The sequence below is a fragment of the Neodiprion pinetum genome, chromosome 3, assembly GCF_021155775.2.
Source record: "Neodiprion pinetum isolate iyNeoPine1 chromosome 3, iyNeoPine1.2, whole genome shotgun sequence".
NCBI classification, from domain to species: domain Eukaryota; kingdom Metazoa; phylum Arthropoda; class Insecta; order Hymenoptera; family Diprionidae; genus Neodiprion; species Neodiprion pinetum.
Genome location: NC_060234.1, coordinates 28,044,191 through 28,061,608, shown reverse-complemented (window position 1 = coordinate 28,061,608; position 17,418 = coordinate 28,044,191). Strand labels below are relative to the sequence as shown.

The 17,418-nt window shown below is 36.1% G+C and overlaps 1 protein-coding gene across 2 annotated transcripts; it reads left to right on the top strand.

Moving 5' to 3' along the window:
* Positions 1–420: 420 nt before the first annotated feature.
* On the top strand, positions 421–12,366 carry LIMK1 (LIM domain kinase 1). Of its 2 annotated transcripts, XM_046615449.2 has the most exons (8): positions 421–524; positions 1,348–1,459; positions 1,957–2,412; positions 3,160–3,252; positions 4,289–4,421; positions 4,554–4,786; positions 4,895–5,123; positions 6,530–12,366. In XM_046615449.2, the coding sequence occupies exons 1-8, from the start codon at positions 500–502 to the stop codon at positions 9,194–9,196; spliced, it is 3,948 nt and encodes a 1,315-aa protein (XP_046471405.1). In that variant the 5' UTR covers positions 421–499; the 3' UTR covers positions 9,197–12,366. The 2 variants fall into 2 exon arrangements, with proteins under 2 accessions (XP_046471405.1, XP_046471406.1); XM_046615450.2 differs by lacking the exon at positions 3,160–3,252 and having other exon boundaries at positions 422–524.
* Positions 12,367–17,418: the final 5,052 nt, after the last annotated feature.

Here is a 17,418-nt window from a genome sequence, read left to right as displayed (position 1 = left end):
TTTGGAATATCCCTAGATGGAAATAACTATGACATTCACTAACCAAAGCTTAAAAACCATGTTACGAGATCTTCGTACTACAAAGAGCTATAATATTATTATACGTTATTATATATCACTATCATATTAACACCATAATTAACTAACACGATTATATTCAATTATTATATAACACTCGACAATGCCATTTGTGCATTCGGAGCTGAGAGCTATACTATAAGCAACTTACGCTATACCATATAGCCTGGAGTATAGAAGCTGTAAAACCATAGATAAATGTATAACCAATATAATGTAAAGATAGCACTGGTGCAGTAATAATAGTCGATAAAACATACAGACGTTGCGGTCGGTGTTACACTACCTCCATGTGTGTAACTTACGAAGCTCGATGGTCTGTACTGATCTCACGCAGCGTAGTCCATGTCGCGCTTACTTACACCTTGCGAAAAACGTATAGTGGGGATAAGAACGTGAATATCCACCACGACGAGATGCCATGATGGAGGATATCGCAACAAATGGTATGTTTTTACATGAAAAAATATACATCCCAAATTTTAACGGGAATTATAACATGTCTTAACACTTCATATGCGCTTACAACGCGCATTCCGCAACTAATCTACCGAGTTGAGTCCTAAAATTTGACAGATGACACTCGACGTCCACCTAAAAGTGTGGGCGTCCCGTGTTCGCTTTGCAATCACGGTTAATCATTCTATTTACACAGTTTCTTGGTGCGTGCAAAACGCTGAGTTTGCATACTAAACCTTCAGTCATACCCAAATCGTATTGTTGGCTGAACGTTATAATCCTATTCACATCCGCGCAAACGTTATCCAGAATCCTACGTTCCCGCACCCAGAATTTTTTCTGATCACCAGTCACAATTGACAATCCTGTGCGTATGCGGATGTATTGACAATCTATGATTCAGACCTTTTTTCACATCTTTTAATATCCGAAAATTTGTTTGTTCGTGTTGATTCACGTGTTTAATCATTTATACGGTCCAGTAAATTGTGAACAGTAGATATTAAAAGTCTAGCGAAGACAATTGCATAACAATACAATTGGCTAATCGTAACTGCAAGGCTATGCATACGCATAGGTGTGTAAAGTGTGTAATGAGTTTGACAACAATGCTTTTTCTTATATCAAAGAATGATAAGAAAGCAAAAATATTTTCACGCCTGTTTTTGATTTCTTTGCATAGTGTTCATTCTGTTATTTATCATTTTTGGACTCTTGTTCTTTTATTACCTCTAACATCATTAAATAACATATATTTCTAAAGGACATTTTGCACAACTCGACTAGTTTGAATGTAAATTTCAATTATAGATACGGGAGGGGAGTGCGGAGGTACATCGATTTGTGCTGGGTGCCTAAATGCGATCGACGAGGACGAATTTATTCAGGCACTGAGCCAGGAATGGCATATAGACTGCTTTCGGTAAGACTGAATAGGCAAAATGAAGTTTCAATTGTATGTCAACACTGCAATGTAATCAAGACACTTGAAACTTTGTAATAAATTACGTGAATACACACATTGGAAACATTTTGATGATAGAGGTTTTCGTCAACACATATTACACGTTCATGCTCCACTTTTTATAAAGATGATGAGTTACCGTTTCGTGAAGAGTTTCTAAAATTATAGATTTTACAGCGAGAAACTGACTTTTTTCAAAAGATTTATACAGTACAGATCCTTAGACCAAACATTTCATGACTTAATTCTTATTGAATGACTTATTCATGTTTAATGTGGAAAACATGAAAATACATGTAGTTGAGATTCCACAAAAGAAAATTGTTTGCCCATAGTCTTTGGTGAACTCTTGCGATTGATTTCTGTTTTGTGCTTGATCATTATGAAATGTATAGAAACATGTTTCGTGCAACTTTGTATAAGTCGATCGTAACAGACATTCATTATATTTTCAGATGCTCAGCTTGCGATGCTGCTTTATCTTCATGGTATTTTGAAAAAGATGGTTTATTATTTTGTAAAAATGATTATTGGGCTGCTTACGGAGAGGCTTGTCAGGGATGTGGTCAAGTCATCACAGGCCCAGTTATGTTGGCAGGAGATCACAAATTTCACCCAGAATGTTTTGCCTGCAATTCATGCAGCAATTTCATTGGTGATGGAGAGAGCTATGCCCTTGTCGAAAGGTCAAAATTGTATTGTGGCGTATGTTACAAGAGACAAATGCAACCACTGAGCAAAACCGCAAATTATCCATTCGTCAGAAATCCACACAGCATAAGATTAGTGGAAATCCCTCCAAATACGAATGGCGTTATACAAGATCCAAAGAGACAGAGAGGGATCAAACTTTCATTAGACACATCTCCGAGTCCAAGAACGTGTGGAGGAGCTTTATTACGAATCTCTGAGTGAGTAAATAGAATACATGTTTCAAACATATAAAAATTAATTTTACACTACTTTTCCTGTAGTTTATTGTTTGCCTTTATATTAAGGTATATCGTGCAATACAGTTTGGCTGATGCAAAGCATGATTGTGTTTGTGTTTCACCTGTTCATTGTTGACATTTTGAAATCACTATAAAATAATGCAACTGATGTCCTACGTGGGGGAAATACAGTCTTAATAATAAATGATTGCACACTTCTGAAAGCAAAAGTCTGTTTTTATAACATCATGTTAAATTACTTGTGTATAATTACGTCGGAAATATCGTCTTTGTTATATTCATTTATTGGAACATTTACACTTGTGAGAGATCTCAATGGGCGATTCAATTGTCAATTTAAGCCAAAATACAGATGCGAATTCCGACACTTGATTAGAATCATCCAGTATTTGTGTAATTAGGGAGTGTCGGAAAGATGCATAACGTGATTTAACATTTAGATGTCAGTATGGGTTGAGGTAACCCATATACAATAAAAATTATTAGATAATCAGCTGTTCTGTTTCTGTGATACATATGTATATATGTATATATGTATGTATTTATGTAAGTATGTATGGATGTATGTATAAATGTATGCATCTATGTATAAGTACACAATTTTTTACTTGCAAAATTGGTATTAGTAACCCGTATTTACAATTTGAAGTAGGTATACATCTAATAAAATACTTTTGCTAATAACTGAAAACAAACAAAACGCAGGTTAATGAGAAACGTGCGTGGAAAAATCAGTAAGCTGGCTGCCTCTGTGATGGAGGTTCTGTTTAGGCTATGCTGCAACTTCTCTAACTATAGGTATTTCATAACAAATTAATAATTCCAACTTAATGTTGTGTAATCGGTCATAAAATCAATGCTTGGTGTTAGATGATTATTATCCGTTCACATTGACATTGATTATAGAATAAAACTGGTCTGTATTTTACTTTCTGCATGCCATTGTCTTTGAATATAATGCACGAACAATGTATTATGATAACCAGTAAATTTATAACACTAACGATTGCATTCTGCCACATTTATTGTTAGTAAATTATTTGTTCAAACATTTTTAGGAAGTCTAAGAGATATCTCCTACCAAATGTTTCTAAGTTGTAGGTACTTGATATATTTTTCTTAGATTTCAAACAATCTAGCTAACAAGATCTATTGCTGAGACAACTTCGCAAAGGTCTATCCTCATTTGTTGAAATTCCGATAATTTAACACTATATAATTTGCTTATTATAAGTATGCTAGCATACATACAGCAAATTCTGCTATAATCTTTCACACTGGCAATTTTGCAGCAAATATGTAGATATTTTGCTTCAATTTTTGTCATCAATGATGGATCCATTTCCATCTGCATTTGCTTTGGACTGAGAATTATTGGTATGAGTGAGGGAATAATTGCTCTAGCTTTCTCATGAATTTGTCCCCTCTATTGATCAATTGAAGTTATAAAGCCTGGACAATACTCACTGCCTATAAATATTTATTGCAAGTTTCATTTGTTAGCAATAATTTTCAAACTTGTTTCTCTCCCACAGTTATTAGGATAAGAACACCGATATATTTTCTGAGCAAGTTTTCATCACAGTTGACTAATCATCATTGTATCACAATTACTACGCTTAATCTGAATGCCTAAGTATCGTGTGTCTGAGTGTCGGCAGTCGATTATTCGTAAATTTATAATTTGATATCTGGTTTTATCAAGCACTTTCAAAAAATACATTTGCACGTACAACTTGAAAATACTTGCACGCAATAACAATCTGTTCATACGTAATAAATATGAGATTTTCATAGTTAATATTTGTAAATATTTTTGCATAACATGTTACAGACTGAACATGTCTAGTGATCTAATGTCGCTACATATTGGTGATCGAATCCTAGAGGTGAACGGCACACCTGTTAAAGAACAACCTATTGAAAGTATCGAAAACCTAATACGATATTCCGATACGGTTCTGCAGGTAGACAATAATGTTATTTTGAAATTTTTTAAAATAATTGGCATGTAGACTTTCACCACAAAATTACACACCAGCTACCTTGTGCCATGTTTCTCTGTGCTAAACACAATATTAATGACGATGCCATTTCAGTTGACTATCGAACATGATCCAGATGCTGTATCTAGGCGACCATCTTTCCCTAATGCTCCCTCACCTGTTATTACAAGTTCTCTAAGTCCAAGAACTAGCCCAGAGGGCAAAGAAAGGCTGTTTAAACGTCGTGACGAGGGATACATCAGTGGAACAAGAAGTAGACAACTCAGGAGAACCCGTGATCCCATGCATAAAGAGCGCAGTAGTTCAATGTCCAGATTACTTGACGGGTAGATTTCTCTCTTGAATATAAATGAAATTGCTATCTTTCAAAATCTAGCCGTTTTTAACAAGAAAACTTTTTATACTATTGTATGTACATTGAAACATGTTTGTAGTTCTCCACAATCGAGTGCAACCTCTGACTTGAGTCGGACCAGATCTTTTCGAGTGGAACCTAAAAACCAAAGGATATTTCGAGCCAGTGACTTAGTGAAAGGAGAGCTTTTGGGCAAAGGCTTCTTTGGGCAGGTGTACAAAGTTACGCATCGGGATACTGGTGAAGTTATGGTCCTCAAAGAACTGTATAGAGTTGACGAAGAGGCTCAGAAAAACTTCCTAAAAGAGGTAAGCGAGTGCAGTGTTAGTTTTGTGCTTGTAATCTTAATTTTCCAATTCATATTCGGGTGTTTAACACGTTGAGCGCCGTGTCAGCCATCGGTGGCTGACACTGAAATTATATTTAGTGGCGCACGTGGCTTGGTGGGGACTGCCTTCAAAATCGGGGTGGCGCTCAACGTGTTAAAGAAATCTGGTACTAATATTTTTCATTTAACATTACGACGTTCAAATCTGTTGTTTCCATCCTGGGATTGTGATTGTAAATAGGTGAAGTCTAGACAAAATATTAGATTATTCGAATTTTTATAATCTATTCATCGATTTGCTAACCCTCCATTATGCCAAGAGTATGACGAAAAGCTTATTGGTTGCTTCAAGATAATTAAAATTTGCCCTTACAGTAATAACAAAATTTACTTTATCGAATTTTTTTAATTGTGACGTCATTATAGACCCATTGCAGTTTCATACATGTAGATCTGTAACTACAGGATTTTAGTGGGCACTAGCGCTAGTACTGAGAAAAAATTCACACCATAAGAGGTAATCTAGAGGAATTGCACACCAACTAAATGAAAAACAAAGGCAGATTTAGAGGGTTTGCAATTCTAAATAGCATCGTGTGGTAATGTGAATTTTTTATCAAATAGTAGCACCAATGCCCACTAAAGTCTCACAGTTACAGATTTTTTTTTGAAAATTATTACTCTCACAATAAAATATATGCTAAGAATGTGACCTAAACACGGATATTTCAAATGGGGAAACCCAGTCGTTTGGAGGAGGGGTTAGAGTTGGAATAAGAATCTGAAAAAATCAGAGAGTCGTTTTTCAATTATTTGGGTGGTGAATGATAAAAAATTCATCCAAGCCCTAAATAAGGACCACCTTAATATATATATACCACCTTAATATATATATACCACCTTAATATAATATATATGTTTTCGTGTAATTTTCCTTAATATTGTCGAATTTCTTGAAGAATTGGGGATATTTGAATTGGGGATTCGTAGCACTAGCAAAGACGAAAAAAAAAATTTAGACAGGAAAAATTGGAAAACTGGTCAGGGAAAGTCAGGGAATTTTTCTATGGAAAAAAGTGCGAACCATGAGTTTAAAAATATCTTCAGTTAGAGCATGTGCACACATTTTTAATCAGTATTGCGGATAACATTGCGATGAAAATATTTCAAAGTTTTTAATAATACCTATAGCTGTTTAATTCTGGAATACAGTAATCAAAATTTTCGTCAATCATCCTACTCTGTGTATTATGATTTTATACTCGATTTATTATATTGCAAACATGTTATGGGTCAGTCAAAATAAAAATGTGTACGTATATAAACAATTTTTGTATCATCATTTTTAACAATATATTTACAAATATCTATTATACATTTCCATAGGTTGCAGTATTACGTTCTCTACATCACAACAACGTTCTAAGATTCATTGGTGTTCTGTACAAAGAGAAAAAACTTCACCTAGTAACTGAATTTATATCTGGCGGTACTTTGCGTGGACTTCTCCATGATACAAACGAGTCTTTGCCATGGGAGCAGCGTACTTCTTTTGCAAAGGATATTGCAGCTGGTATGGCTTATTTACATTCCATGAATATTATTCATAGAGATTTAAACTCGCACAATTGCCTGGTAAGAGAAGACAAGACTGTAGTCGTAGCTGATTTCGGCTTAGCGAGGATAATTCAAAATGGTAATTCACCTGATAAACGTAAATATAGCCGACATTCTGGCGAAGGCAGAAGTTCAAAACGATGCGAACGTAAGAAGAGGTATACAGTTGTGGGGAATCCTTACTGGATGGCACCCGAAATGATGAAAGGAAATAAGTATGATGAAAAAGTTGATATATTCAGCTACGGTATTGTACTCTGTGAAATAATTGGCAGAGTTCAAGCTGACCCTGATTACCTACCTAGGTCCTCAGACTTTGGCCTAAATCAAAATGTATTTAAGGAAAAATTTTGCGCCAATTGTCCAGAGACATTTTATATGATTGCATTTTTGTGCTGCGATTTAAACCCGGATAAAAGACCTCCTTTTGAGGTAATGGAAGTTTGGTTCGAAGGCTTGGCCATGCACCTTTCTGTCGGTGCCCCATTACCTTCAGACCTAGATTTTGATATTCGGCATTACACCGGACCTAGCCCAAGCAGCAGCGAATCAACAACTCCAGAAACGCTTGCACCGCAATTGAAACCAATCAGAGAAGGACAGATACATCAAGAGAAGAAGCGTTCTTGCGGATGTGACGATAGCACCTTGGAGCGAGATCCTAGTCCTGTAAGCAATAAGAATCCAAAAATCCCAGATACTCTCAGTCCGGAAAAATATTCCCGTGAAAGCATGAGCAAATTAAATGAAAACATCGCTCCGAACTTGGGGCGATATTCCAGACGAAATTCTAGGTCCAAGGAATCATTGCCTGAGAGAGAGAAACCTAGTATTGTAATTTCTCCTGAAAGCAATGACTTCAGTGGACGTTATTTCCGTCAAAACAGTAAGACCAAGTCCAAAGATGCTTCGTTGGAAGTAACAAAACCTGGCATGTATTCTCGGCAGAATAGTAATAAAAGTAAACCTCAAACTACTTTGAATGAGAAATATTACAGCAGAAGGCAAGATGGCTTACCCCATGAGACATCTGATAAATTGTTTTCGACGACTAATGATAGGTACATCAAGCAGTTGAGCGATTCGAATGAAATCACAGGAAAAGACAATGATCTCATTTCGAGGCATGGAAGCGAAGTTAAAGAAACTGTTATTCCAGTACCACTGATTGAAAAAATGAGATACGTTGGTCAAACCAATAGCGAAACCGGCTTAGAGCGACCTTTGACGCCGTGTAATATTGGAAAAAAATTTTCGTACCAACTTAATAGTTCATCAGCGACAACGAAAACCAAAGAAATCTCAAGGCAAAATTCAAGTGAGAGTACAGACGGCAAAATTAAATCTCAGACTGGATTTAATAGTTCGGATGCAACTAGTGTTTTAAGTTCTTACTTAAGACAAATTACTAAAGGCAAAATATCTCCTGAGAAAGAAAATCGAACCGTATCTAGATACAGCAGTTCAAATTCTGTCAACAGCAATTCGAGTAAGAGCTCTTCTGATAGTTCCAGATCTCCAGCTGGCTCGTATTTAAGGAGAACTAAGATCTCACCCACGAAAGAGAAGCTCAAACATGCATTTTCAAGACAAGACAGTACCGGGTCTAATAAAAGTTCAGACAATGGGTCTGTAGAACATACCTCAAAGTTCAGCAAATTGAGGTCCTTGTCAGGTCATCAGAAATCAAAAGCAAGTCAGAACACAAAGCCAACGAGCAATGAAAAAAGTTTGGAAGATGAATTAACACTGCAAAGCGATCTCTCGTATCAAAAGGACCGGCCAAAGGAGAAACCGATCAGAAGGCCCAGTATCGATTGTTTGCAGAATGTCGTTTTCAAGCGAGATGTTCTCTCCAGGCAGGACAGTTTTGGGTCTGATGCAAGTACGCTGAAAAAAGGTGATCTCTATTACACAGATAGTTTCTGTTCAAATGAAAGTACGTTGAAGAAGGATGAATTTTACAGATTAAATAGCGCCGAAGCTGATTCAATCTCATTGCAAAGTGAGAATAAAGTAAATAAATGCTTATGTAAATTATCTGAAGACTGTAAATGCCTCAAAGAATTTGAAGCAAAATCGACTGATGATCAAAAAAATGATGTAATAGCCCACCGCGATATCGTTAATTCCCTCCAAGACAATACAAGAATTTCATTGGATAAAGCAAGCAACACATCACAGATCTACAGCGGAAGCTGTAGGCCTCCACAAAATCTAACAGAGGACCACAGGTGTTACAAAAACACAGGCGTCTGCAGGCAGGATAGCTTTGGGTTGGACAGCGCAGTAGGTACAATGAAAAGTGATTTTTTCTCTGACTTAGATCTGGTTAAATTAAGGGGTGGCGGAGCAACACCTGAGTTATGCTGTACACCAGAAACATGTTGTACGCCTGAGCGGCCTCTTTCGCCATTTGAAAGTACTGCTCTATGATCTTAACCTGTTGCTTTTGACCTGATCTGAACAAATATAATATAGAGCAATATAACAATGGCAATCTATTTTCGACTTACATAAGGCAGTGTGCTCGTTTCATCATATTTGTAAACATTAGCTAGTGTGCATACTCTAAATATTTTTTTTTTATAATAATTCAAGCCAGCTTAGTGAATTATGTTAGTTAAATAGTCGCACCAATTATAATACTTTCACAGGCATTTCATTGTGATTGATCAACTGTTCCAAAATCAAAATCGAAGTTCTTTCCAATTCTGTAAGGGCTGGAAATTTGTAGTGTTTACAGAATAAGCAAAAAACCTTCAATTTTTCACTTTGAAGAAGTTATACAATGGTCATGATACAATGAAATTTTTGTGTGCATGTTTTAATACACTTCACTATTTTTTAGAGTGTAAAAAGAGCTTAAACACTGACTCTATCTAATGTATACACGGAAGTGATTGATACAGATCAATTCCCGAGCTTGATAATCATTATGTAGAGTATACAAATGTATATCCTCTCACTTAATTTCGTCCGTAGACTTTTAGTTAAAAAAAAAAAATCAATCAACAAACATTCCTATTAAATCTTGCCCCTATTTTTATATGTAGTCGATTTTAGTTTGAATTAAACGATCTGAATTTATTACAGCATTCCATTTACGAAATTTCCTTGCTCCAAAAATGGTGTTTTTTGCAACAGTTTTTTCATACATATTTTTGATTGGGTAATAAATGCCAGGTAAAAATTAATTGAAGGACTTGATATCTAGAAATTGCAAGACGGACAATATGAAAAAGAAAAGAAAAAGAGTCATTCTGATGTTTTCAAAAAGGTCTACATGAAGGGTAAAATATTTTAAGGCTCACTCGTGTCGTCTATCTTGATTAACAAAGGAAATCAATGTTGAGATAAGTAATGTGCTCTGCAATGTGTACCTCAGTTACGTAAGTATTAATATAGGGTCTGCAAAAAAAAAAAATCTAAGTGAGCCTTTATTGCCGAATATTTGTGTAAATTTGAATGTATGGTTCAAAAGAGTTTGGAAATGCATATAGGTTTTGCACAGGTTTTCAAACATCTTGATTAGAATTGTTATCTTGAAGGGTAGTTTATCTTCAGGTAATAACAGTCGACAGCAAAAAGTCTTCAAATGCTGTTCCCATCACGAATTGAAAATAATATATTTTAGGTTCAAAAATATGTATCATGTTTGAGTGAGTAAGATAGCATTCATAACAAACTTTAATTGGGAGCCTGTGCCTGTATAGAACACTTAATGTGTACATAGGTTTGTATATAGTTTTAGGCTTTTTGATAATATAGCTTTGAAAACACAAGCAAAACAAAAAAAGTAAAAAAAAAAACCGTACTCCAATTGGATGTTTACTAACTAGATCTCTAGTACTAAAAATGTTATTTTTATTTACACTTTTACTATTAAGAAAGAATATTATTTGCAGGATGATACAAACTTTTCATATTTTATCATTCATTTATTCAACGAATTAACTGGTTTTTCTGACTTACATTCGTTTCCCTCCTTATTATGGAAAATATAATTTATTTTTCCAAATATATGTGTGATTGTGACGTCTACAATATTGCTAATAATTCTGTAAATGTTACAGTGTAATATGAGTTGTAACTTAAATTAATATCCTAATTTTGTGCTTAATCTTATCGTATAATTAATATTATTCATAATTCTTGAAAACAGAAGAAATAATAGAATGAAAAGTTTTTTAATATTTACTTACCAAGTCGTCCTGCAGTTGAAATAATTCTTTGTTACCTAATTTACAATCAAAATGTACTTAATATCCTAAGTTATCGTATAATTGAACTGTTGAATGAATGTCGGCGAAAGAATGTTCAATTTGAAACCACGGTGATAACGCGAATGACAATTAAAAGTTTAAAAAAAGAACGCGTATTTATCGTATACAAAACAATTGATCTAATCAAACTCTCTGTAGTTCTTTAATTACTTTTAATGGCGTATATGAAGGTGGTTTCGAATTATTGTATAAACGTTAAACGTTGTCTGTGATAGAAAGTGTTTTGAAATTGTACAGCAAACAATTGAGTACTTGTAATTAACTGGTTAGAATTGATTATGACACTGTATACTTGTATGTATTATTATCAGCAATACTCATACACAACAATAACGGAACTAATTACATCTACTTATTGATTAAAATATAATATATAATTTTCGGTGTGAAGATTAATGAATTTCAACGGAATCCGTGTAATTAGTATTCATAGCAGTTATGTATTACAAAACTTGAAGATTGCGTCAATAATATTGCCCGTAATTTTTTTCCAGACGTACATTATGAGTAACAGTATTGAACATTCAGTGTTGTTTGGTCACTTGGTCAGTATTAAAAATGTCAATAATGTCTCACGAAAAACAATTATCTTACAATTTCTTGTAAATTTGTACAAAAACCTGCACCAGCACAGTAATTGAGAATATTTTTGATGCACCATTGACCGATAGACATGGTCGTTGTATAATAATGTAGTAGATATTCCGACAAGTTACTTACTTGCCCACGTGGGGTATTAATCGATTTTTTGCAAAAATCTAATGAGAATAAATGGATTACAAAATGGCTGATAAAAGACGAAGTTATCCACGCTACGCAATTTACATTCGAATGTTATAAAATATTTCCGTATTGACACAATAACGGATTTTATTTATTATCTTATACGTTGAATTTTCCTTCAATAAAACGAAGTTGTAATTTTTATGTAACTTGTAAAAAAAAAACCGCGCCGATATTAGGTTTTAGTTCGTGTACATTTGTAGCAACAACACTGATATGCACGTAGCGGAAGATTTTTTTCATTGGAGAATGAGTTTAATAAAACGATCTGATTCTATTTGGAAATTGTCATCGTATTTTCATGCAACTTGCATCGCGATTGATATGAATTTGTCAAGTGAAAAATCCTTCGCTACGATATAAAATCGCCTTTTATACTTTTCGTGTATACTATTTAATTGTAAACCACTTTTTCATAATATTTTTTTAACGTGGAGTTATAATAGTATTTAAACAAAATGTCTCTCATTTAACATTCCAATAATGCAGAAAAAAAATTAAATAACTGAAAAATAAAAAGTTTGTTAATAATGATAATGATCCCGTACTTTTTACTTCCACTCACCCAAACCTAGATTTTATTGCTATTTCATGTTAAAAACAGACCAGTATTGTTGAAAAATTTGGCTTCAAGAAGAATTCGTTATCATCACTATTGTATTTTCATCACCGTCGTACCTATATAGTTTAAAACTCGGCGCTGTTGTAAAAATAACTCAGCCAGCGTCTACAGATGACAGCACTCTCAGACAGAAGTTACGAGAACACAAAGAGAAACTCCGCGAGGTGGCGCCAGACTGTCTTTTGCGTTGCAGAAAGTTTTGCACTGCTCTATTAACATATTTCAAAGTTCTACGCGATAGATAACAATGTGCGTGGAGAATTTTTTTTTATCTCAACGCTAAAAACACCATTTGAATCATATGGGAAATTAAATGAATCGAATAAATAGCTAAATAAAATCATTCAGCGTACAAGTCACAAAAGTTTCTTTAAAAAATCTGTTGAGGAATGATTTTTGAATTTCACACATTTTTACTGAATCAAAAATTATTTTTGAAGTAGCTGGGATATTCCAAGTCACTTCATATGGCTGATAATTACTCGTAATCGCTTAGGCATTAGCGGCTTTAAAACAATGGGGAAAAAATTGTTGAACAGTTGGTATTTTACTATGTCAGTTAAGGAGATGCTATGGTCAGTCCGGACCAACTGCGTTAAATGTTTTCTATTTTGGCTATTATCAGAGGCTATTCATTGCAGCGAAAAAGGGGTATACAGAGCGTATTCTACATGGAATTCTATACAACACACTCCAGTTATACACTTTGGTATTACGCGAAAATGTATTAGAATTCGAGTAGAGCATTCCCTGAACTCGTTATTATAAAAACGTGTCGCTCAGTAATCGAAGATTTCGTCAACACTGTTGTAGCTGTTGTAACGATTATATTGCTTTTTTATACTGCCATTAATCATAGAGCGTATGATAAAATTATCATGCACATACCAGCTGCAGCAAAGCCGCAACAAGTCCGAAGAGCCCTCTTTGCCAAAGTGTTTCATAAGATAGCTGAAAATATTATTACCGTACGTCAGCGCGGGTAGCAAACGTAGCCAAAGCGCAATGTTGAGAAAATACAAAATTACAACTAAAACGGTGCCAGGTAAAGAAAGAGTACAAAAAAATCGCTAACTGCGATTTCCACGTTATTTGTATGGTAAATCGAAAAACGACACCACATTATATTGATATTCACGATACGTTGAATACCTGCCCTGGTAATAGAAATCGAGAATTTCAGTGTCAGCAGCTTTGTCAAGCTGCACGTATCGAATAAGTTGCACAACAAGTTTAATGAACGGTAAAATTTATCATAAATGTATCTTTATCCGTTCTGTATCTAACATCGAATTTCAGTACGTTACACTTCTTTCAACTTATAATACAACAAGCGAATGACAGAGTGAAAAGAATCTTCTTTTTTCCTCCATCACGTACAGTGCAGGGAGAATAATATCTGGGTATTACGGGTATAATACGTAGAAAGAGACGTGAGAATGACGAGACCGCTGCAGTCTGCCGCAATCTCCGTATATCTTGTGTTTTCCGCATTTCGTTCACTTTCTGCCTAGAATATTAATACGGGCGCGAGGTCAAGTGCCGAATCGTGCTCCAAAAATAATGAAATTTGAATACGTGTTTTCGAGTCTGATGGTTTATGTTTAAGAAAGATGTTATCCGGGTGGCCAGATCCGTGGGAACTTTGCCGGTAAAAGAGATGAATTTGCGGACTCGGCGCACCGGTACGTGCATGTACGTACACACGTTTCGTAGATATTCGTGTAACAACGTGAAATGAGAAACGAGAAATAAGCATGCGAGAGAAATGCTTCCTGTCGATCCATAGCCATGCGGCCATACGCGCATGGCCACAGGTACAGCCGGACGCCTGCACGAGCTTCTTGATCATTCGCACAACGTTATATGTTATAATGTACGGAGGTCTTCAACTATAATACCGCGATAAAATCGTGCATGCATACCTCGTATACATTCGAGGTTCACATCCTCATACAAACAAGATATGAAATTGTACGTACGACGCGTATAGTAATTCAGCCGCGTTGCGGCACTGCAGACAATTAGTGGCACCGTATCGCTGTTCAAATTTGTTAATTTTCCTGCTCACTTCTACATCTAGTCTTTATACCATGACGGACACGCACCGAGCGGAACAGCTATAAACTGTAAACGATACAAAGGCAAAACAAACTCCTTTCATTTCCAGTCCCGGCTATTCGGATCCTCGCATGCAGAGTACAAGATTGCTACGCACGTCTTACGTTAGTCTCGTTAACCGCTCCCCTTCGCTCCCCGTTTACGCACCTGATAATCGCAAACTGAGTGCGCCCGGAATGCTCGCCTCGTAATTACGACACCTCTTTGCGAATAGTTAGCTCGTACAACATATCGGAAGACGCCTGCATATCTGCGGACGACAGGAAATATACTTATCGCTTCGAAACAGACGCAGGTATTTAATTACGTTCACGTACATATTTTTTGAACCTATTTTTTATACGGTATAACAACTCGGCATGTAGGACAATAGTTGCTTCACCTACTTTTTGCCGCCGTGTTGCGCATCGCTTAGGCAGCATCGCTTATAGTTGATTTTCGCAGTGCGGCGAAGCTCGATACGAGGCATCGTACAACGAACGCTGTGCAAAAAGTGAAAGTAAATAAATCGAGGAAGACGGAAACGAAAAATACTGCGGAGGTACGCGCAGATTTACAGGTCTCTCTGCAGGCAACGGAAACTTTAAATTTAAGGCTCTGCGAAAATGGGGGTGTCGCCTCGCCGTGCGGAGAGAACGAGAGAGACTCACTCCGGGTTCCTCTCTCTCCTTTCCGCCCATCGTCGGTCTTCTGCTGAATAAAATGATAATAAAGTTTATCGCCCGGAGCTTCCAGTGTTCCTCGATCCCGGGCGGCAGTTCCGTAGCTGCGGCACAGAAGGCGGAATACAGCTCTGACAATTATGGCCAGGGCGGTTCGAGCTTATACCGGTTGAAACCGAAACAGAAGATGGGATCGCTGTCATAGATCGCCAGACCTCAGCTCTCTCTTTCTGGGATTCGATTCCCGACCGATTTTTGAACCGAGCAGTTTCAGAGTTTCAGCATGCTGCACGGTTAGAAAAAAAATGTCCCAGCAGTTCCACTAAAATGTTTCGGTTGATTTAAGAATTTTTTAACGTATTATGCACTGGAAGAAAAAGTACAAATTACAAATCAAATGTTGGAATTACAAAAATTTTCGTCACACTTACTAACAGAAATGAAACAATTAACACAGGTATAAACTGGATCTATTGAAACATAAAATTTAGTAAAGTTTTCTTAAAAATAATACGTCTCTCAGTTTTATCAGAGCCTATAGACCGCAAAGCATGTCGGTTGTCGCTCAACGCCATATTGCTACTGTTCAATATTGCTGATACCTATATTAAGTATATATTCCGTGGGACTTGAGAAAAGGATTTTCGTAACGGTTGCAATGCCACCTAATCCCAGAATTACCTACGAAACAAGAGTTTCGTATCGCTTTATAATATATGCTACGATTGATTGGTTATGGGGATATAGTCAACTACAACTATAATTCTTTCGAGAAAATTAGGTTTTTTTTTTTAAATCTGCAGGGGACATCTTAACAATTATTTTTTTATTCGTGTATCGTTGAACGAAATTGCTAGAAAATTCGGTTGACTGATTTCAGTCGAAGATAACAAGCAAAATTTTGGCTTAAAAGTAGAATATATCTCAGTTCCATGGAAAATAACACGGTTAATTTAATAAAATTAACACTCGTTAATAACGGATATTCTGTAGATATAGTAGAATTCAACCTACAACGACTGCACAAATTATATAACAGAGAACAAATGTTAGAAATTTCAATAATGCTAACAATAAGACCAATATTGACAAACGAGTTAGAAAGAGTCAATAGTTCGACATGTGTAAAAGGATACTTCGAACAGATTCGAAAAAAATTTATGGAATTTTACATAAAAATTGACGCATGCGCGAATAAAATTTTTTTTTAATGTGGTCTGTGTTCACAAACAATTTCCTATTAATATCCATGAGACAGGATTTTGGTTCAACAGACCTCACTTTCCTCGGAGAAGATATACGTGTTTGTGTACGTACGTACTGTTGCACGTAGGCGTTTTTTATAGTCGTACGTACGTAAGAAAGGTAAAAGATTTTTTGTTCGGCGGGTTGCAGTCGGCGTTTCGCGCAGCCGATAGAAGAGGGACTCACGCCCTTCTGGAGCCAATATCTGGCCCAAAGTTCGTTCGCAATGGCCGCGATCTCATCTCGCGGTGGCCGCCTATCGCGATAATACCATTATGCGAATTCGTGATTTGCATATTTCAGAAACCGGCGTGCAGCGGCTATACACACAGGAAAGCATAAACAACTCCGTTAACTGGGTTTCTGCCCGAGAGATGAGTTGCGCTAAGGATTTATGAAACACCGTTTCACCAAGTGTTTTATATTACCCCCTTTCCCTCCACTAACCATATCGTCTAACCTCGTTCTCGAAACAGCACATTGTGCGGACGGTATAATACAGGTCTGATTCAATATTTTTAATTTTTATCCAACGTTATATCCGATTCCCGTGCTTCAGTAATACGTCCATCTCGCACGGCTCGACAAATCTGCCGTACCTTATCTCAAATCTGGATGAATCATTATTTGAGAAGAATACGTATACAATTATGCCCTTTGACGCGATATGCTTAATACGAGACAATTCTACAGCTGTGAATCAGGTCATGGACTGATCGGTAATTACGTCTCTGAAAACTTTCTGAATTGGTTTTCTATGTCAACAGGAATAAGCGGTATAAGGAATTCCGGCAGTGTCGTTGGGTAAGACTCTTCAAACTATTCCAGAATGGTTCGTTTCGTGAAATAGTTTGTGTAAATCTGTGTAACCGTGAGCATTAGGTACTTCGAATTGTCATAACTTGATATTAGACTTGGCGCAGCATCAAGTAAAAGAAG